Genomic DNA, 22,310 nt, shown 5'->3' on the forward strand with positions numbered 1-22,310 from the left:
ATGGTGTGGTATAGTGTGGCATGGCATTGTATGGTGTGGTATGGCATTGTATGGTGTAGTATGGTGTGGCATTGTATGGTATGGTATGGTATGGGACGACATTGTATGGTGAGGTATGGCATTGTATGGTGTGGTATAGTATGGTGTGGTATGGTGTGGCATTGTATGGTATGGTATGGTGTGGTATGGTATGGCATTGTATGGTATGGCATTGTATGGTGTGGTATGGTGTGGCATGGCATTGTATGGTGTGGTATGGCATTGTATGGTGTGGTATGGCATTGCATGGTGTGGTATGGTGTGGTATGGTGTGGCATTGTATGGTGTGGTATGGTGTGGTATGGTGTGGCATTGTATGGTGTGGAATGGCATTGTATGATGTGGTGTGGTATGGCATTGTATGGTATGGCATTGTTTGGTGTGGTATGGTGTGGTATGGCATTGTATGGTATGGCATTATATGGTGTGGTATGGTGTGGTATGGCATTGCATGGTATGGTATGGTGCGGTATGATGTGGTGTGGTATGGTGTGGCATTGTATGGTATGGTATTGTGTGGTATGGTGTGGTATGGTATGGCATTGTATGGTATGGTTTGGTGTGGTATGGTGTGGTATGGTATGGTATTGTATGGTATGGTATTGTATGGCATGTTATGATACGGCATGGTGTGACATGGTAGGGCATGGTATAGTATTGTAGCATATGGTTGGTAGGGTATAGCATGGAATGGAATGGTATTGCATGAAATAGAATAAAATACCATGGCGTGGCATTGCACGATATGGAATGGAATAGCATGGTATGGAACAGCATGGCATATTGTATTGAATTTTGCCTTTCATGCAATGTGATAGGGTTAATACTGGAACTGGTGTTTAAATCTTGACTGATGCTGATGCAGATCTTTATACTGATGGTTTTTCATTAATTCTTTAGCGTGAGACTCACTAAACTGACGGGATAAATAAACGCTGGCCACCCATATCTGTTCATATAACGTTATTCTCCAGTGCCACTGTTTGTCAACAGTGCTGGTTTTGGTCAATACTGATGTTAGATGTTAGATCCACAATGATTTAATCTATTTTAGCATTCCAGCAACAAAAGAATTCAAAGTGCTTTACACAAGACATTGAAACATAATGACAAGGAGAAAAAGTAAAACAATAGAAGAAAATGTACCGTAGCGCATCATACCACATCATATAATTTCACATCATATCTAAGGTATCACGTCTGAGGTACTGTTTGATACTATACCATAATGTTGTCAAGCCTGAATCAGAGTTATAAGACAAGACCCTAACCCTCAAGTAATTAAATAAAGCTGTAGTATCTGAATTAGTTATCTTATTCATCTCATTAGTGCTAAGAAATATAAGCTGGTACGTGTAAACGTATAAACTAAATTCATTGCTTCCATACAGCAGACGCCTTTTAGACAATCAGACATCAGATACAAGTCAGAAAAATGATATCCCCCCCTGCAGACAGGAAACATGAGGAGTGGCATCACTGGAGCTTTGAAGAGACTGTATACCAAACTCACTACATTTTGTTTTGGGGGTTTTTTGGTACCAGATTTTTGTTTTGGTTTACTGTGTCAAACCTACCCCTCATTCCGGAAGATGGTCCGGAAACAGTCACCCAGGCTCTTGTAGCTGGTGGGGTCACTTGTTCCTCTCTGGATCTGAAACCTGTAAAGACAAAGCCAATAGTAAACCTTTATAATGTAAATGTAATATTAAACAGCTTCATTTATTGTACCCTGATGTTGTTGATACTGTTGTCCAGTTTTTTGTTGTTTTATTACCGTTATTCAACACCTGTGTGTAAAAATCACTGAGAACAAACCTGATCTCATCATAAATGAGCTCATTTCCCTCCTTATTTTCCTCCCCTCTCTCTTTCATCCACTGTTTTTTCCTCTTCTGCAAAGATGAGAGGCTCCAACCACCAGGCCCCCCCCCTCACAGGGGAGAACTCAAACATTTATTTAACCCAACCGATCCAATTAGCCACCCAACTCCCCGGGACAAGGCCTTTTGGAGCAAGCTTTTAGTCGACTTACATGCTAGTAAGCCAATTGTAACAGCTCTTGAGTTACGTGTAAATTTTTAATATGATGGAGCGAAAGTCGAAGGAGTTTTTGTTGTATAGCAAACATGCTGGTAGCTGGCTAATAAAGGCTGCTGAGCCGTGTGTAAACCTTTTACACAGGAGAGGTTGAAAGAATGAATGAATATAAATAGAGCCTGTTAGAGAAGAGGAGTTTCAGGTTTGGAGAAGATAAGAAGAGGCCAAATTATTTACGGACACATGGCTTAGACCTCATGTTAGACTATATGGACTAAAAATATAATGCAGAGTTCGAAGGTTCATCAGAGAAATGCAATTATAATAAGTATTATCCATATTTGCTTAGTGGAAGAAATTTGCTAGTTTTATTTCTGTAAAATGAAGAATATCAGTGATTCTGAGAGCAGTGAATAAAGAGTGAAAGAAAACGAGACAAGAGAAAGATTCCCTCCTCATATGGCTTCAACTGCCGGGTCACAAGGTCAGCAGTAAGTCGTCCATGCGGGTGCCTGATGGGGCCATAAAGGGCCCCTAGGTTCCAGTGGCGGGGGGAGTTTAGTGGGGTGGGCGGCCTTTCATATCGCTAACAGATTAACATCTTAGAGGGGTGTCCCTCAAATCCTATTTGGTGGATTCCCAAGTAGCTTGTAACCTGTACCTGAAAACCAGTTAAAACAGCATAATAAATAGATGTCTGACACCGTATTAAAGAGAAGAAGAAAAAGAGGGTCCTGGGGCATGGGGGGATGCTGGGATAAGGGGTACAGAAAGGGGGCAGAGACCTGGAAGATTTAAGACTACTGGGGCTTGTAAACATATTCAAATCTGGCTTAATTAAAGGCACATGATGCCGAGGTCAAAGATGGAAGGGATTCTGTCCCCACTCTCCTCCTATCTCTTTTAGCTAGCTTGCCTCGGAGTGAACCGGCCCTCAGAGAGTGGGGTTGGCAGGGCCGTGGTCCGGTTCCAGCCCTCTGACTCCACTTGTGACCCTGGGGTCACCTCATTTCCTCATGGCCCTCTACTACCCTGCCATAAAAGCCAGGGACCAAACAGCTAGGCCCAGGGAGTGGGAGATAATAGGGAGGACTAGAAGAAGTCGTGGCAGCGGGGGAACCGCCAGGCCCCTGGCTAGGAAGCTGCTAATGTTCTTTTTCACAGCAACCAACAGTGGAAAATCAGAGCTTTAGTCAGCCTGGGTGTAATGCCTTTTTAGGGTGTTTGTAGGGACCAAAAGCTCTTGTTTTTCTCATGATGACTGTCAACGATGTACTGGTTAGCTGAAGAAGAGCTCGACAGAGTCTCTTTGGCTTTGGCAGACTCACTCGGCCTTGGAAATCAGCCATGTGGATCGTAAACTCTGCAGACAGAAGAGCCAAGGAACACCCTTGGGCTTCCTAAAAACCCACCGTTCCAAGCATCTCCTTCAATCATCGGCAAAAGCAAGTGGAGATTCAGTATACTCAGAGGTGATGAGATCTGTGAGTTCATCAAGAGTACTTCTTCTGTCCTTCTTCTCCCTCCCTGTGTTAGTGCTTTACAGGCCCAGGTGAGGGTGAAGGCGAGGGCAGGGTTCTGTGAACGAGACAAGCACTCTGGGGTAAATAATTCCGAAGACCATGCTCACCTGACCTCAGGAGCCAATAAAAGTACAAATCCGAGGCGTCCACAAAGAAGTCAGAAAGGTAAATGAGGGCGGAATGGCTGGCAAGAGCCCATTCCTTGTGTTTTATAGACATGAGCGAAGCGTTTGAGGGCCTTACAAGGCCGTGGCCGCCTCCAGACCCCGATGGTAATGGGCTTGTACTGTAGACCAACAAGACGGGCTGTCACCTCTTAGAGGAGGAGATGTTAAGGTGAGACTCATTAATGATGGTGTTAAAAATACCCATGAAGGGGGTAAGGGTTTTGGTGGATCAAAAGGCTGAGGCTTGTAAGAGAGGCAGGCCATGCTTTTGAGGAGATCTCTAATAAATTCGACCAATAACCGAAGAGTGTTCTCTCAGTGGCAATCAGACTAAGTTTGATGACTTTCTCGCTTCAAGTTTTAGGGTTTAATAAGGCAAAGATGAAATCATATTAATAGCAACTCAGACAGATTGACATGTAATTTAACACTCAATATAACAAAGTAATGGCCTAATCGACAACAGGTAGTTATCTAACGCTATCTATTAAACCACAATATTTCAGAAAGGGCAAGTTTCTCCAAGTTTGAAGCCAATGATTTATGTCTGTTGCTGTGTATTTGGACCGGTTGCTACAGTGAGAGCCTTGATCTGTTCATGCTTCCCTCTAGGAATGCTTTGACAAAGAAAAAGCAGAGAAAATATATGATTGAAGGAAAAGACAAACTGAATCACCGAGGGGGGAAAGAGGGGGATGAAAGTACCGCAGTTTCTCAAGCAAGATCTGAAGCACATAAGACAATCCAGAAGGCAACATAAAGGGGAAATCTTCTTTTACAGCCAGACGATTAATTTTAATGAGTAGGATCATAAAGATGGTAGAAGACCATTGCATTAGTACACAAGGTTAAGAGCACTTTTCCGACCAACGTGGCAAATGTGGCGAAGCGTGAGTTAAAGGGTAAAACAAAAAAAAAAACAAAACATAAGGTTCCCCTTGGCGGCTTCTATTTTTACATCTTTTAGTGTAGTCCTTATCACGCCTTTAGGTGTGTTATGCAGGATACACCCCCACATTTTTAGGATTTCTTCCTCTTACATCTGCTTGGTTTGCTAGTAATTTTGAGGAAAACAACCTCCATTAATCCAACAAGACAACTATGCAAAATGGAGTTTATTCTACAAAATAACAGAAAAAAATAAATAATAAGGAACACAAATCTTTGATTGCCAAAGCTTGAAGGAAAAAGTGTGTGAGCATAGCAGGAGCATGCCAGTAAAGAAGACCTTTGGAGAGATGAATAGGAAAATAAAGTCAAGGAGAAGAAGATGTAGAATGGGAGCAAAGGGGAAGTGATAAACCTTTGGCGCTTGTGACACCACAGGCTGCCAAGCTGGATCTGGACAAGGCCAGCTTAGGTTTCACCAGCACCACAAACATACCAGACTAAAGGAAACCCAGACTACTGGTGCAGGCTCTGGTCTAGATGGGAGAGGAAAAGTTTGGCTGCTAAAAGGGCTCTGACATCTCTCAGCTGTAGGAGTTTTCTTTCTTGCTCTGATAAAACTGACTCTTCTGCTTCCCTACAGTGATGTTGGGACCGGTTTGCAGGTCCAGATGTCTGCTCATATGCTGTGACCTCTGTGACCTGAGATCAGGCTGTGTTGCTGCAGAAGAGCAGGAAAAGAGCTGCATAAAACAGCACGAGGACAGGGTGGGCAGAGCCAGGCCAAAGACCCAGACTCAGATATTTTGGGCCTTACAGCCTTCTGGTTGACTGAAAGATGACTTTACATGTTAGTGTGGACTGTGGTTCATTCAGAAAGCCACGTAAGGCTGAAGTAGCCTGGATAGGTGGAAAAAGTCTTGTCAACATTTCCAGAAAGTGGTTGTATAACTGAATGTTTTTGGGGTGTTTAGGTTTGGGTCTCTTTACCCCTGCCAAACGCTGTTAAGTGAAATTATGGTGCTAATGTATGGGCATTAATTTTAATTATAGCATACATATAAAACTGTATTACAGATATAAAGCAGTATAAAACTTACCAGCCTGAGAGTACTTTGTACAGAACTTTTCTTAAACATGAATGATTCATAATTTCACTAAAGAGGAAAGACGCAAATCCACAGCTGGAGAGAAGACATGACAAGATGACAGCAGGCCACAAAGTTAGGTCAGGACTACCCGGTGATAGAGCGGTCCAGGGCCATGACAGTTATGGCCGCTTTGATGTGAGGGGATGCTGCAAGATTGTGGAGACTCCGCTGACAGCAGGAAACCCGTATAACACAGCGAGCTCCAGACAGAAGACAACTGCCAAAGAGAAACCTGAGAGTCAGTATTACTACACTCAACCCTCTTCTCTTGGCCCTGGTGTTGAGGGGCCAAGAATTACAAACTCTGTTTAGAGAACCAAAAAGCACAGAAGGTTGCAGAATAATAAATGAGGTTTAACAGATGCCTTTTTCGAGCTTTAAATGGGTGATATATGCGACCAGTACTGATTACCCAGTCATTTATAGGACAAGAGGGACAGAACATGGTATATGCAGTATGATGGACTTTAAATATTTTTGATCCAAGAAATCGGCTGGTTCCATAGACTGTAGACAGAATTGGACAAAGCCGGTGTGACGTCAGCCATTTGATTACAAAAGGCAGACTCATACGGCTTTTGAAGCCAATCCGTGGCGGCCTCCATATTGAAATCGCTGTCTCAACCAAACTTTGGATCAACCTAACGGCAGACAAGAGCCTGCTGGCTGAGCTCGACTTCCTGTTGGTTAAGCTAGCACTAAAGCCAGCCTTCTGGAGGAAGTGTTTGGTTTTTTGAACCAGGCTGTAAACCAGTTTACTTCTTGTGTAAGAAATGGCTTTTTAACATGTGTTGTGTACAGGACATCCAGCGTTCCTGCAGCCAGCCTCAAGTGGACACTTTTTCACGACTAGAGGTCACCGCTTGGCTCGTTCCTAACATGCAATGTTTTCATACTGAAACCTTGCCATTGCAATCCAGGCAGTAAGATCTGCATGTACAACAACTAAATGTGTTCCTACTGATGAATTCTATCAAATCTGTTGTCACCCAGGGCCAATCACAAGCTCATCTTTGTTGTTCAGAAGACGACAGAAACTGGATAGCCAACATCATTCAAAGATAATACAAAAGAAGTACAAAGGAGAAGGAAATGATGTTCAAAAAGAGACATTGCATAAATTTCTGCATACCCATTTTGACAGCAACCCTGAAAGCATCTTCCACCAGCACATGACCTTAAGTTTTGCAAGAATGTACGGATACCTGCTTTGACATGGAGGAACTCATCTGCACTGATCGGCCATGTTTGGTACTCTGGTATCTGCTCACATAGCTGCAGATTATCATGGCTGCATCAACAAAAGTGAGCACAAATGCTGTAAATGAGAGCAAAATGCCAAGACATCAAACTGTGTGCATTGACTTCAGCTTGGAAATGCATTACTTTGACAAAGAAGTGTCTTAACAAATCACTCTAAACTGCAAAAACTCATAAGAGGCCGTAAAAGTGTTGATGGAGGCAGGATAATGGATAGATGGAAATGCATGCGTGTGTTTTGAACGTCCAAAAGAAAGAGAGATTGGGCAGCAGGGGGGCGGCACTGTGGTTGCAGCACAGTCAGGGTCTAGTGAAATCAAAGCACACAATGCCTCCACTCTGTAATTAGTGTGGTGGAATGTGAACCCCTTCACTGATAATGAATACAGGTGCTCCAGTGCAACACACACACACACTGACATGCACATCTGCACTTTATGGGTTCCTCTATCTATAGGTGAAATCTCTAATGTAGCAATCTATTGGTCACTGCTGGTTACATCTCAGACATCTGTGAGCAGCTGCAGCAACATCTGTCTCAACATTAATAGAAATCCCCTCTGGTTTTTGTAGCTTAGTTTTCAGCATTTTGCAAAAAATATGAATTATATACAGCTTGGACCACTAGGATGCCCCGTCTGATGAAATAATAGTCACTTGGAGCAATGGCCAGCTTTTCTGGGCTTCTGGTGTAGCCTGCAGTTAGCGAGGAAGGACACCCAACCATGACTTTCCTTTTCCTTTTCCTTCCCAGGTGTTGCTGACAGTTTAGCTCTTAACGAGAGCAGCAGGAGTAGAGCCAGAGCTGGAAGATGATGTCTTAGGGTGCACTGTTAGCTGTACTTGTATGCAGTTGTCAGATGATAGAGAATAACAGAAAGCTAAACAGCCGATGGGTTCCTGGATTGCATTAAAGCCAGTGGGGTCCGCCTCTTTTTCTCTCCACATGGACTGATTTCTAGCTAATGCCTGCAGGAGCGCTCATGAAAGATTCTACTTGGACTAGACACAGAAGCTCTGGACTGAGTGATTTGCCAACAGACTGCATTCATATGCAATGGCTCTTACCATGAGGAACTGACTTAGTCAACATCAAAGTGAGTCTTGGGGATACTGAACTGGTGGGTGATGGGTAGTTTACACCAATCAGCCAGAAGATTATGATCCTGCATGAAGAGAAGGTAATGTCATCACAGTGACATTTATCAGTGTGTCTCATATGCCAAGGTGACAGAGAGAGTTTGTCTTGCAAGTTGATGTGTTTGTAAAAGGACAGAAAATGGTCAATGGTTAGGATGTGTGACTCTGATGAGCGCAAAAAGTAGGATGACGACGACTGGGTGAGACCATCTCAGCCTTGTAGCCCCTGTAGGGTGTTCTCCATCTGCAGTAGGGATGCAACTAATAACTGTTTTGATGGTCTACTAGTCGTAGACTGTTGACTTTTAGTTAGTTCAGCAGGATGAAGGTTTCATTTAAGCTGTTTGTGCAACAATAAATATCCTAACTCCCACAGACTCAAGTCACGGGGACCAATCTGAGCTCATACTGCCAGATCTGGTGGAAAAGTGTCAGACCAGACCAGTACCACAACCGTTCAGTGCTGCTTTTGTATGCAGACGGAGACCTTGGGGCTAATTATGTTATGGTTGTCCATCTTGAATTTACTTTAAATATCCAAACTTTTTACTCAGCCACTTTTTCATACAGAATCTATCTTCCAGGAGAATGTGAATCCAAACACATTTATTAATCCATCCAAATCTGCTGCCCCTATGCCTCTCTCTCTCTCTCTCTCTGTCTGGGCTCACTCGCCCTCTTCTCTAGCACTGTAAGAAACGCTCACACTGAGCTCAGTTCAGCCTGCATGCATGCTGCATGTGTTTGGCTTTACACTGTGAGTAAAGTCTTAGCCTGCAGTCTCACAGTGCCGGGGGGATAAGGAGCCGTCTTGACGACCGCTGACCTGCCTGCTCCTTTACAAGCAGAGATCAGCTACCAGGCTGCTGCTGCTTTGTGCCCTGCTGTGTGAGGGTTGTGTCAGGGATTCCTCCACAAGTGCACCGGGGTTCACCGAGCAGTTGGGGGCAAACGGAGGTGGAGGTGGGAGAGAAGGGGGAGAAGCCTTTGGGCCATCCTCTGCGCTGTCATGTTTTCCCCAAACAGACTGAACGTCATCCGTCAAAGACCTCATCAAAGATCACTTTCAAGGCCCCCGAGTGGGACCACAAGCAAGAGCCAGCACCAGGTTTTTCTAATCAGGCTTGACTTAGTGGTTTGCAATGACTCTGACAGCCATGTCATACAATCGATTTAGAGAATTGCATGATTCAATACAATCCTCCAGAACACATGTACGGTGGGGTTTAGAGGAAAACATTACATAATCACCAACAAGCTACAAAGTCAGACCAAGTGATCCAAACTTAAACAACTTGATGCTCTTGATGTTGCTTTATAATTTGGTTTATTCTAACAAAAATAATGGCTGATTCAACAACAGGCTTAACAAGACGGCTGCAGGAATCAAAATTTACAGAAGACTACACAGTATTCTGTCTCAGTGCTGGTGCAACTGGTAGAAAATGTCAACATTCACAGGGAGGACTTTATTTTAAAGTAGTCATCTATTATAGAGCCTCACTGAAAGGAAGGTTCCACATGCCTCCTATCATTATTTATAGTAGGCAGTGCTAGAGTGGGTTGTCTCTCAGTTTAATAGTCAGTAGTTCAATCCCCAGCTCCTGCAGCAGGATTATTCTTGAACCACAAGTTACTCCAGAGCGAATAGCAATCAGTGCATCAATGTGAAATGTTTGCACTTTACTTAGCAGCCTTTGCCCTCAGTGTTAAAAAGAAAAGGTTCATGGGACATGTAGTGTAAAAGCACCATCAGATTTGGAAGACCAAAAAGGCACCAAGAAAGTGAAATCCACTTTACCATTCCAAGTAAAAAATGTGGCATCTGTGCATTTGAGAAATCCCTCCTTAAATGGCATTGTTGTGGAGTCTTTATGTTGTTGTTATGTAAGTTCCAAACTAAGCAGTGTTTACTGAAATTGCACTCGTTAACTTTATGTTGGTGTGATGTTTCCACTCATGTGGGTTAATCAAATAAGTATGTTTTCTTCAAGCATCTTATTTAAAGCAACAATATACAGAAACTGAGTTTAGTGCACTTTGGCACCCACCAGAGGTCTTTGAGTCTAACCGCACTGTCATAAAATAAACATCGTGCTGACGCCCCCTCTCAAAGATGTCATGCATTGCTGACAAAAAGAGGGATGTCATGCTGGCAAAGACAGTGCAAGATGCCAAAGGATGGACTCCTGGCTAGACCACTTGTGGTAGGAACTGCTACACAGAAGCACATCAACCATGATTGATCAGGAACAGTAATATAATAGATTTGTCACAAACATGACTCTGCTAGCATCTACAGCCTGTTGTTCTACAACTGTATGGAGCTATTATTGTTGCAAAATTATTTGCAAATGCATATGTGGATCAACAAATGCATACATGGATCTGTACACAAATGTGCAAATGTGTATATAGATTTTGCAAATGCGTGCACAGATCTGCAAATGCTTGTACAGATCCGCAAATACATGCACAGATCTGTACACAAATCTGCAATAGTGTATACAGATTTGCAAATGCGTGATAAGATCTGCAAATTTATTGATTTATATGAATTCATTTAAGCAGGAAAACCTCACTGAGATGAAAAATCTCATTCACAATAGTGCCTGCCCAAGTCAGGCAGCAGCACAATTAAGAAAGGTGAAAACACAAGTTCACAGAACAAATACAATCACAGAGATACCAAATCCAGAGTCACAGAGCAGGAAGTCATCAGTCAAAACATCTACAACCTGATACATCCTACTTTGATGCCTTTAATCTACCTTTAAAAAAAATTAAAGACACCAGCTCTTCAAGACATAAGGTCTCCTGTAGCAGATTCCAGGCTGCAGAAGCAGCAAACCTAAAACTCCTTTTATCCATTTCAAGACAGACTTTGGGACCAGAGAACAAAAGTACATTTTGTGACTGAGTGAAGACTGGAACTTCCAGCAAAAAACTCCACATGTGTTCACAGATCTGCAAATCCGTACAAAGATCCACAGATGCTTGTGCAGATCTGCGAATGTGTACACCGATTTGTAATTGTGGACTTAGTTTAGTTTTGCTCTAAGTTGTCAAAATACTCACAAAACATCAGTTACAACTGAAGCACAAGTGTTGCAAAAGTCATGTGTGTATAGACAGCCAGTTGAGAGGCAGAACCCAGCCAGGGTTAAAATCAATCATGGTCAATATAATTTGGCTTATTTTGAGAAAAAAAAAAATGAAATAAAGTAAAATAAACCTCTTTAATGTCAAAGTGAAAACAGATTTCTACAAAGTAATGTCAATTAAATAGAAATATGTAATTTAAAATAAGTGACTGTTTAATTCACCCCCTTCTAGTCAGTATCTAGTAGAGTCCCCTTTGGCTGCAATCACAGCACTGAGTCTGTGTGGATAGGTCTCTGTCAGTCTCAAACATCTGGACTCTGTAATTTTCTACATTCTTCTTTGCTAAACTGCTAAAGCTCTGTCAGGTTGTACAAGGATCAGACGTGAACAGCCGTTTTCAAGTCCATCCACTAGTTCTCTATTGGGTTGAGGTCTGGGCTTTGACTTTGCCACTCCACAACATCCCCCTTGTTGTCTTTAAACCATTTCTGTGTAGCTTTCTCTGTACGCTTCAGCTCATTGTCTTACTGGAAAATAAATCTTCCCTGATGCTGTAGTTCTCTGTCAGACTGAATAAGATTGTCCTCCAGGATTTTCCTATAATTTGCCTCATTCATTTTACCCTCTACCTTTACAAGCCTGCTGAGAAGCATCCTCACAGTATGATGCTGCCACCCCTGTGCTTCATAGTGGGGATGGTGTGTTTGTGGTGATGTGCAGTGTTCAGTGGCTTGTCTGAAAAAGCACCATTTTGGACTTTCTTCCAATTCACCATGGAGTCTCCCACATGTCCTTTGCTGAACTCCAGTCCAGATTTATGTTTTTTTTCAGCAGTGGCTTTCTCTTTGCCACACTCCCTTAAAGCCAATAGTTACTGAATGCACAACAACTTTACTCCATTCTCTAGTCAGAGTGGAGGAAACATACGGAGGAGGGAATATACTGAGGTAAGAACATGAAGCAGCAGGAGAAGGAGTGGCTCCAACGGGAATCGTTGCAAACATCTTTGAGGATCACTGGGGCAAACATATCGGATTATTTGCACAGTGTGGAGAAGGCAGGAAGTTCACAATGACATGAGGGCTTGCTCAGAAAGACACAAACACGGGGAAGGCGTGGCTTTAATTTTTGACGGAAGTTGAAGGGGGTGATGGAAAGCTGCTTTTAGATGAGCCTACATGTGCATTAGGGTGGAGCTCCATGTAACAGGATCTCGACATGAAGGGAAACGCAGACTCAGTGCGACTCTCTAATGAGAGGGAGAACCTGATCAGAGTCAGATGGGGTGCCCCGAGCACACAGCCCCCTGCAGAAAGAGCCGCCCGACACCCTTTGTTACCTCCAAGTGAGCTGAGACCAGCCCATGAACCATGTAACTAGGTGGTTTCCAGGTTAATGAAAAGCTGTAACTCCGGTCGCACTGTCTCTCTCTGCTAACCTGACGACTGCCCTCCCTTGCCACGCAGCGTCGCACCCTCCGTCTTCACCCCGACATTCCTGTTTCTAACCAAGGAGGGGTTCAGGGTTAGGGATAATTAAGGGTTTACTTTGTGTGAAGCATGCTACATTTACATTTCAACCGGGTATTATCAATGCAAAAGTCTCAATTTCCTGATTCGCTGTTAGACTGGTATTAGAGCAACAACAACAAGAAACAGAACTGTTATTAATGAAGATTAGTCTGTAAAAACTCATGGTTACACACACCTGTTCTCCATCATTGATGTCTTTATGCAAGAAATGAAGTCCGCTCATTTGTCTTTGTCAATCAGATCACATCTGCCTGTATTAAAACTCAGAGAAAACAAGCTCATGGGAAAGAGGTAATTCCCTATTTTGCAGGTTCCTGAGGCCAATTCACTCAACACGTCCTGTTACTAATAAAGGGCTGTGGCCAAAGAGCTTTGTTAACTACTTTAATGAAAAGTGTCTGAAATGGGGGAAATGTGGATCAGTGTTTCACAAAGCTCAAGACCAGTTCCTCAGAGCAGTTAGGGCTATTAGCATTCATGCATTAATTGCAATTAATTAGCCTCCACAATTAGTGCATTCATTTTTTCTAATTGCGATTAACTGCATGCTTTATTGTCCCTTACAGCACACTTTGGTTAATCCACGCCAGCTTCTCTCTGCAGCCACATTGATGTGAAATCAGTGTACCACTATTTCTTAATAATAATGATGTGTATATAAAAAGAAATAATAATTATAACGATAACTACATAATAATGATAATAAGCCCACCACTCCTCCTGATTAATCATAATAATAAAATAATAATTCCACCACTGCTACTTAATAATAATAATACTAATAGTTTTAAAAGTGTGACGATGACAGTGATGATAATAAGTCCACCACTGCCCCCTAATAATAATAATAATAATAACAGTAATAATAATAGTATTAATAATAATAATACTAATAATAAGTCCACCACTGCTCATTAAAAAAATAACAATTATAACAATAGTAATGAAAGTCATGATAATAATAAAAATAGTCATAATAATAATAATCAGTCCACCACTGATCCATTAAAGTAATGATAATTCTAATAATATTAATAATAAAATAATAATCAGTCCACCACTGCTCCATTATAAAAATGATAATTCTAATAATATTAAAAATAAAAATAATAATCAGCCCACCACTGCTCCATTATAATAATGATAATTTTAATATTATTAAAAATAAAAATAATAATCAGCCCACCACTGCTCCTTTATAATAATGATAATTCTAATAATATTATTAATAATAATAATAATCAGTCCACCACTTGCCTTATTATTATTATGATTACTTTTATTATTAATAACAACAACAACAACAATAATAATAATAACAATACTGATAGTAATAATAATAATGATAAGCCCACGACTGCTCCTTATTAATATTAATAATCATTCCACCACTGCTCCCTAACGAGTCATTTACTTTAAAAACTCAGATATCTCAGTGGAGCAGTCAGAGGACATCAATCCATTTTACTCTACCCTTATGTCCTGTAAGATCCAGTACAAGTTCCTTTTAAGTGGTTAAATGCATGTTATAGTCTTCAGTCTACACGGCATTTCCTGTTGTCTTTCAAATTAAAAGCAGGTCTGTATCCAAACAGGAAGTCAACTGCCTTTAATTTAAGACAAACAACTTAAATGGCACAGGAAATGATCTACACAGAAAAATGTGAAATTTATAAATGTAACAAACAGTGAAGATTAATTTAGATTAAAATTTATAATTGTTTGAAAACCTAGATTTTAATCCAGAGAAATTTAGATATGTGTCAGAGGTTTAGAAATCAGAACAGGTTACAAATCAATCTATCCCATAATTATTGCAGCCTGATTAAAAGCCACATGTCCAGGATTGAAAGTCCTTAGAATGGCAGCCCTTTGAACACTACATGCACTGCATTCACGTGCTAATTTGAAGCTGGCCTCTACAAATGTATGCACATTCAAGCGTTTGACAACGATGAAAGTGGCTGTTAGTCACTCTGATGGAAGCTCTGCTCTGCAGGAGTCCCTTAGATGTAAGATAGATGGACTTGTTAGTAAAGGTGAGTAACAAGGGTCATGGCTCGACTGGTCAGCAAGCAACACAACGGGGAGTGAAAGTGCAACAACAAAGGAGAGAGAGAAACACTGTGAATCATCTGACATGACTTTCACATCTCATTTTTTAAAGCTAGGTCCAGTGTGGTCCACAGAAGTGCATGCTGCTGTTTGCCTTTATAGCAGACTTCTGACCTGAAGATTTTATCTCAACAGTCCGTGTTCTACCCTATCAATCATGTTAAGAAAATGGTGCTCTGATTTTTTCAAACCTCTGGAATGCAGCTTTAATTCATGTGCCAAAACTGTCATGTTGAAGGATGAATCAGTATTTGTTTAAAGGACTAAGCTGCCAAGTGTTCCTTTTTTAACTCACAACAGAAACTTTTGGCTACTGGCGAAGTGTTTCTACACCAGCTTCCTCCACACTCCTCCTCCTCATCCCCCACTGAGAGCACAAAGATAAACCCTCATTTAGAGAGTGGGTAAACATGAGCCAAGGCAGGTATGGTTAGTCAAACTTACCTCGCCAAGAGAGAGAAAAAAAAGTGGAGAAAGAAAGAGAAAAAAATGCCTTTGATTTCTAGTTGGTGGAAAAAAGTAAATTTACTCCAGTTGCCATTCAATTTGGACCGGTGGACATTAAAGCAGGAGCCGAGGCCTAATAAGAGCCATGCCTGAGCGAGAGACCCAGTGGAGGTGTGTCTGTGTCTGACTCTCGGCTCCAAGGTTCCTGCTAATAGATTTCAGCTCCCTCAGTGTCCCAATTAGCTGTTATGTATGCTAGCTTTATGAATTCATGTGTGGATGTAAAGTGTGAGAACATGCATGGAGTTTACCTGCTTATTCATGCCTCCGTGGTGTGTTTCTGTGCTGATTTCTGTTCTTAAATAAGCATCAACCTAGTTCCTGATTCCCCAAATCAATGATGTCTAAAATCTCCAAATTAAACAGGAAAGACTCCTCTTTCTCCTGCACTACCATAAAGTCTACAAGGAAGCATTTTCTATGATCCTTTTAAAGCAACAGAGCAGCGACCAGCATAAACACATGGCAACACAAACAGAGAAAACAAACAGATAAACCTGTCCATTTTTAGTGCAGCTTTTACCACTTTTTAAGGAAGAATATTACAAAGAAAATAGTGGGTGCACTTTTAACCCTGACCCTGTGTGAGGACGGACTTACCTGTAATAAACCTCTTTAGCTTCTCCGCGTGGGCATAAATCACAGCGCGGGCCTTCAAAGTATCGAATATCGACTAGAACAACGCTGCTCACCCTGGGCTTTTATCCCCGCGTTTCCCTCCCTGTGTTCTGACGGTGGCACTGCCTTCAAAGTGCAACCATCTCATTTTTTTTTAAAGGCACGCCAAGCAATTTATTTACCAAGAAACTGCTGCAGTAAATGACAGAAAAGGCAGCACGATTTACTGACAGGTAAGGGGCAAGGGGGGGCTGAAAATGAAGCCAGAGGTCTTGGCTGGGCCTGTGAAGGACTATAAAGCTTTAGTAGAAGCCCACGACCTGTTTATGGCTGGCTGGGACACTGTGGTGTGAGGTTCCTGATCACGCTGCAGCTCAGGACTGCTGGCGCTCATGCACAATGCACAAACAGGAGAATATGATGGAAAATTAGGCAAATAAGTCATGTTTAAAGGCATCTGATTCATTCAGCAAAGATTTCATGTTTTAAAGAACACTTCAGGCCATGCATAAAAATTAAAAAGGCCATTTTATTCAATTAAGTAATGAGGTTTAAAGTTAAGGTCTGTGGCAGACATGAAACCGTCTGAATTGACTCATTTGTGGGGAATAAATGGGTAAATGATGCATTTCATAATCCACAGTATGTCTCAGGCTCTGGACTGAGGATTCAAAGCAGATGTGGAGCAAATATCTTTCCTGTAAGAAGACTGCCACATAAGAGAAAAATACACAAAATATGACCCTATTACAGCTGTCCAACCCTTAAACATTTAAGTATGATTAATCTCAGGATTTGTGTGGCTAATCTTGATTAATCCCCCAATTTAGAAATTCAACTATTCTGCATTAAAACAGTTTTTGCTAATTTTGGACCATTCTACTGTCTTAAACAAAAAGTAAATGACTTCCTGTTTAGATACACACTTTTATTTTGAAATAAAAATAAGGAACTTCTGATAGATTGAAGATTATGACCATAATGAACTTATTATGGATAAAAATGAAATAAGTTTACAGGAAAAAGGTAATGTTTGATGCCCTCTGACTCTGACTACTAAATTTAAGTGAGACATTAATGAGAAGTGGTGGACTGATTTTTAATCACTACAGAGATGCTGCAGTAGCTTCACTAAAAGGGACAATAAAGCATGAGATTAATGTGACTTAGGAAATTATTGCACCAATTATGATCCTTAATTAATAACTAATGCATTAACTCTGACAGCCCCAGAAAAAAGAATGATGTTGAACAGGTGGCTTACCTGGTCTTTACCACATCAAGGGGATGCATCAAGCAGATCTCCACCAGACCTGAAAGACAGAATCCATCAAGATTAGTAACTCCAGAGATCATTCATTATGGCTGAGCATGATGGAAAAAAGAACTTCTTTTCTATCTCTGATCAGAGAAACACATTTTTAGCTTATTCCAGCGAGGTTCTACAGGCCTAAATACAGGAATTCACACATAACACACACTTTAAGTCTTTTCTACCTCGAGTCTAGAAAAAAAAAATCCCCAGAATATGGGTTATAACTCTCCTTGAAGGCCATGACATCACAGACTCTGAGGGCCAAATCATCACAGACTCTGAGGGCCACATTACAGACTCTGAGGGTCACATCGCAGACTCTGAGGGCCAAATCATCACAGACCCTGAGGGCCACATCACAGACTCTGAGGGCCATGTCACAGACTCTGAGGGCCACGTCAAAGACTCTGAGGGCCATGTCACAGACTCTGAGGGCCACATCATAGACTCTGATGGCCACATCATAGACTCTGAGGGCCACGTCACAGACTCTGAGGGCCACGTTAAAGACTCTGAGGGTCACGTCAAAGACTCTGAGGGCCATGTCACAGACTCTGAGGGCCACATCATAGACTCTGAGGGCCACTTCACAGACTTTGAGGGCTACGTCACAGACTCTGAGGGCCACTTCACAGACTCTGAGGGCCACTTCACAGATTCTGCCCAGTAAGACATGTTTTGCAATTTATGACACAGTGACAAAACAGTCTGCAATTGGTTGCCACAGCCCATGTGACAAAACAATATGGCAACTAATGCTAGTGCTACTAGTGCTAGAAACAATGAAAATTGATTAAATAGGGAAAAAACACATTTAATACCAGAGTTACAGGTATGGATTTAATCTTTAAATGCCCTGGAAAGTCACCCAAGTTCCAGGCTCACTAGAAAGGGGACCATAAGTGTGAGTGTCAACAGAACGGCAAAACAGAGGGCTTCAGGAAGGAAAAAGTAAGTGGCTGCAATATATGGTTGAAAAGTCATTAATTATTAAGAGTATTAAGTTTCAAAAGGTCTACTCATCAGTCTCAGGGGGTCAAATTTGCTACTCTCTGCCTTTTGAATTTCACTTTCCCCTTGTACATAGGACAACATTTCAGCACATAAACGATGCATGTCAGCAGAGATAAAGCTGTCATACATACTGTGTATCTAAGAGTAATGCTATCCCATCACAGAAGAGCCTAACCTTAAAAATTAACTACACTTCAACACCTCCTCTTGGAGCTCTGATTGTGTTCATGCTCATTGAACTTGAATGCTGTTGGATTTAGGACTGTTTGATGATAAAGAAATGATGTTGATCCTCCATTAGCCCTTCTTTTTTAAACCTGAAAGTCCTGTCCAGTCGCTTTACTAAAGTTAAACATACACCCAGTGTGAACTCTTTCATATCTACACGATCATGAAGATATTTTAGGTCAAATATGACAGCCTATCTGATTAGAAAGCTGCCAGACAGCCAAGTGGGGCAGGAGTCATCTTTGCATGAACATTTATCTGAATCAGAGATCCAATGAGCCTTATCTCAGAATTCTACTCATTCTGAAGGGCTGAAGCCACTGACCATATCATGCATGCAGAGCCAGATCTTGCGCCAGCAGCTGGAGAATCAATGCAGCAGGATGATGAGCAAGGGACTCTGAGGTTTTGCACACATGCTAACTATGTGCATCTGTGTTTAAAAAGCCACTGCTTTGGCACGGGGGCCTTCTGACTCAATCAGGTCTTTTTTTAAACTCACATTTCTCACAGCATCCTTTTACTGCTGCTCTGAGGGCTTCCCCTGCAGATTCCTCTGTGTGTACACAGCTGCTGTGCAATATGGACCTTTCTAATGTGCTCAGTTAAACATATTGTCTATAAAAGAATGTGTCTTCTGGGGTTTTTCCGGGGAAGTAATTATCAAGTGAAATACCACAGAAAAAATTACTTTGTCTATAGCTGCATTTGAATGTACAAATGGGAGGAATAAGAAGTAGTGAACCGAGCTACCAGCATGCAGGAGTCAAACTAAACTCCATCCATCACGGCTCAGGTCACCTGACTGTGGCTGTGAATGAAACTATGGCTAAAAGGTAAATACTGGACTGTATGTATGGATGCTGGCTGTTGATAAGACTGGAGAGAAGCTGAGGAGCACCAAATCTTTCAGCAGGTAATCAGATTACACGTTAAAACCAAACCTGCCAGTCCGTCTGTCTGCTTCATCAGCCTGTGCAAACACAAGGATGCTGGGAAGAGGGAGAACATGCTCCAACAGGTGATGCAGAGGTGGCAGAGTAAAGTCTGGGAAAAACTACCTCAACCAGTCCGAGTGGACTTAAGATAGAAGCTTTAGAAACAAAGGATGCCTTGACACTTGTGAAAAAGTCTAGAAAATGATTGCTGCAAACCTGACTGAGTCACGGCTAAATAAAACTACATTCCTTTTATTCCGCCACAACAGCAACAACAGGATTGTTAGTGGGAGTCCATGAAAGCTGGAATGACATAAATTGCAAATTCATAATAATAAATGAATAAATATTGTCATGATAATCAGAGAAAGGAATTTACAATGGCCAAGACACTGACTAAAACTAAGGCTGTGCATGAATAGGTAACTAGCTGTTAGAACTTTTTAGTACGCATCAGAGTCATTAGTATTTTATTTATTCAGTCATGCTGACCTGAATGGTTATATGGCCACCAACCACTAGCTAGGGCAGTAGCCATAAAGGGGCTATAGCCCCAGCCAATGGGCCCTCTCTCTCTCCTCAACTAATGCTGGCCGTCCACCAGAGGACTTTGCTAAATTGTTGCAAGCCGTGGAGTTTTTAGTCTCAGACTAAGATTTTGCAAAGACTGTGGGTCACCATAACCTGGCACGCCAGATGGATGCACAGTGTGTAAAACCCTCATACACAGCGTTTGGGAAAGGACAGAGCCTTTGAAAAAAAAACTTGGAGGGTGATTGGATGAACGTTCTTTCTGTCACATCTTTATGGGCCAATCAGAGGCTACGTTCACACTGCAGTTGAAAGTGACCTGAATCTGATTTTTTTGCTCACATGTGACTTGTATCTGATTTTTTTTCTGACAGTGTGAACAGCGCAAGTCACATTGAATCTGACCATTTCGAATTAGATTCAGGCCACTTTTGTATGTGGTTCTAAATTAGATACGTATCTGATCTTTGGAAGTTGACTGCAGCGTGAACAGGCAAAAAAAAAAAAGTCAGATCTGAGAAAAGACCAGAATTGAGCATTAAGGCCTGCAGCATGAACGTAGCCAGAGCAACAAAACACGTGACGAGGCGCTACCGAGCTGCACCCTTACAGAAGGAGTAAACTCCATAAAGACTGGTGACTGTAGATATGTCACTCGACTTTTGCCATTTTCGAAAAGAAAACAACTCACTGCCGTTCTTTGTTCTTCTTTTAATGAAGAAATGTCATCAAGTTCAGATAAAACTGGTGCTGTAGCAGCATCCACGCTAATGTCTTCCACCATAATTGCACCGGCTTCTTGTCGCTGCTTGCTTACGTCACGACTCCACCGTGCCTGAAAGTACTGCCCCTCGTCGCTGATTGGTCCTGTTACTTTCTAACCGGGCCCAAACAGTTCAGACGGGAGCTTTGCAACATGAATTCACCAGTGAGAAACATGGACACGGGCATATCCATCTGCTTTGCAAGGTTAAGGTCACTAACTACAAGACTAGAATACAATTCCTTTTGAGATTATTTCCCATCATGCATCTGGTGGAAATTCACAACAACAATTTTTGAGCAGAGAACAAGATGTAGAAGGAGATTTTGTTTGTTTTATATCAGCTAAATTCTTTTTCTTTCTTCATCCTCTTGTCTTAAATTTTAAAGTGTGTGTTTAAGGACTGATGTTTTACATCTGATCTGAAAATTAATTTGTACATGTCAGCATATTGGATATTGGCAATAATCCAATATTGTGCATCTCTAAAAAACATTTATTGTAATTATTTTAACTTAATAAATAAGAGTTTTCCATCAATCATCCCTTGTATTCCAGCTGCAGGGCACTGACTTTACTCTAATAATTACTCTATTAAAGTTCTGTATAACATGAACAACCTGGGTGTAAACAGACTTAAAGGAAACAGACTAGGGGATTTTTATATGTTACTATCTATGCAATGAAAACTTGCTTGACTACCATCAACTAAGCTTTGGTGAAATATTCCTGACGGCCCTACAGAGGTAAAAAACACATCAGTATTAAAAGACCTAACTGTGATTATCATGGTGCAGGTCTTTGACACCTTTCTCATCACAGCTTAAATAATACTTTATTAAAAACCACATAAGCCCAGCTTTAAGAATGCAGAGGAGCTGAGCGCCCGTGCACATCTGGATACTTCACTAAAACTGATCCACTCTGGATTTTGGGCCTCATCGTAAACCTCAGATTACAGGAACTCTAAAGGATCCAGGTTACCAAATGCTTCATTAACTTACAGAGGTAACAGTAGTTAACACTTTTGACTAATTAACAGGCTCGCCTCCCTGTGCAAAGATACAGTGATTAGTTCAGTGTGTTCATTACTTTAACTGCACTATGGACCTGTTTCTTTGTGCAAAGTTTGTGTCAGTTAGTAACGCAAGTTTCCTCCAAGATGGCAGTTGCAAAAGATGGGGTGATGACAAGCATGCATGCAAAACCAGGCTGTGTTTATTTGAGCCTCTGTCTACTGCCTCTGCAGACGAGACAACCCGAGAACAGCTGATGGCAGATGAGACGACAGGCTGTAGGGGCTCGAAGAAAGACTCAAAGAAGAGAAAGTGTGCGGCTTTAATCTGGCACTGACCGCTGTTTGACATGTAGAGCAGCTTTTAGACCTCATTTGAATTGTTTTTATATTTATCTGCGCTATTACAACCCAGGTCAGA

General features: G+C 41.6%; 1 protein-coding gene across 1 annotated transcript in view; it reads right to left on the reverse strand.

Annotated features, from left to right (window-relative positions):
* slc25a21 (solute carrier family 25 member 21) overlaps positions 1 to 22,310 on the reverse strand; it is a 189,870-nt gene that overhangs the window by 71,773 nt on the left and 95,787 nt on the right. The window contains exons 3-4 of the mRNA XM_041812631.1: positions 17,350 to 17,398; positions 1,617 to 1,700 (exon numbers count right to left, since the gene is read on the reverse strand). Coding sequence (XP_041668565.1) covers positions 1,617 to 1,700; positions 17,350 to 17,398 — 133 coding nt within the window. The remainder of the gene's footprint in view (positions 1 to 1,616; positions 1,701 to 17,349; positions 17,399 to 22,310) is intronic.

The sequence above is a fragment of the Cheilinus undulatus genome, linkage group 18 (genome assembly GCF_018320785.1).
Source record: "Cheilinus undulatus linkage group 18, ASM1832078v1, whole genome shotgun sequence".
NCBI classification, from domain to species: Eukaryota; Metazoa; Chordata; class Actinopteri; order Labriformes; family Labridae; genus Cheilinus; species Cheilinus undulatus.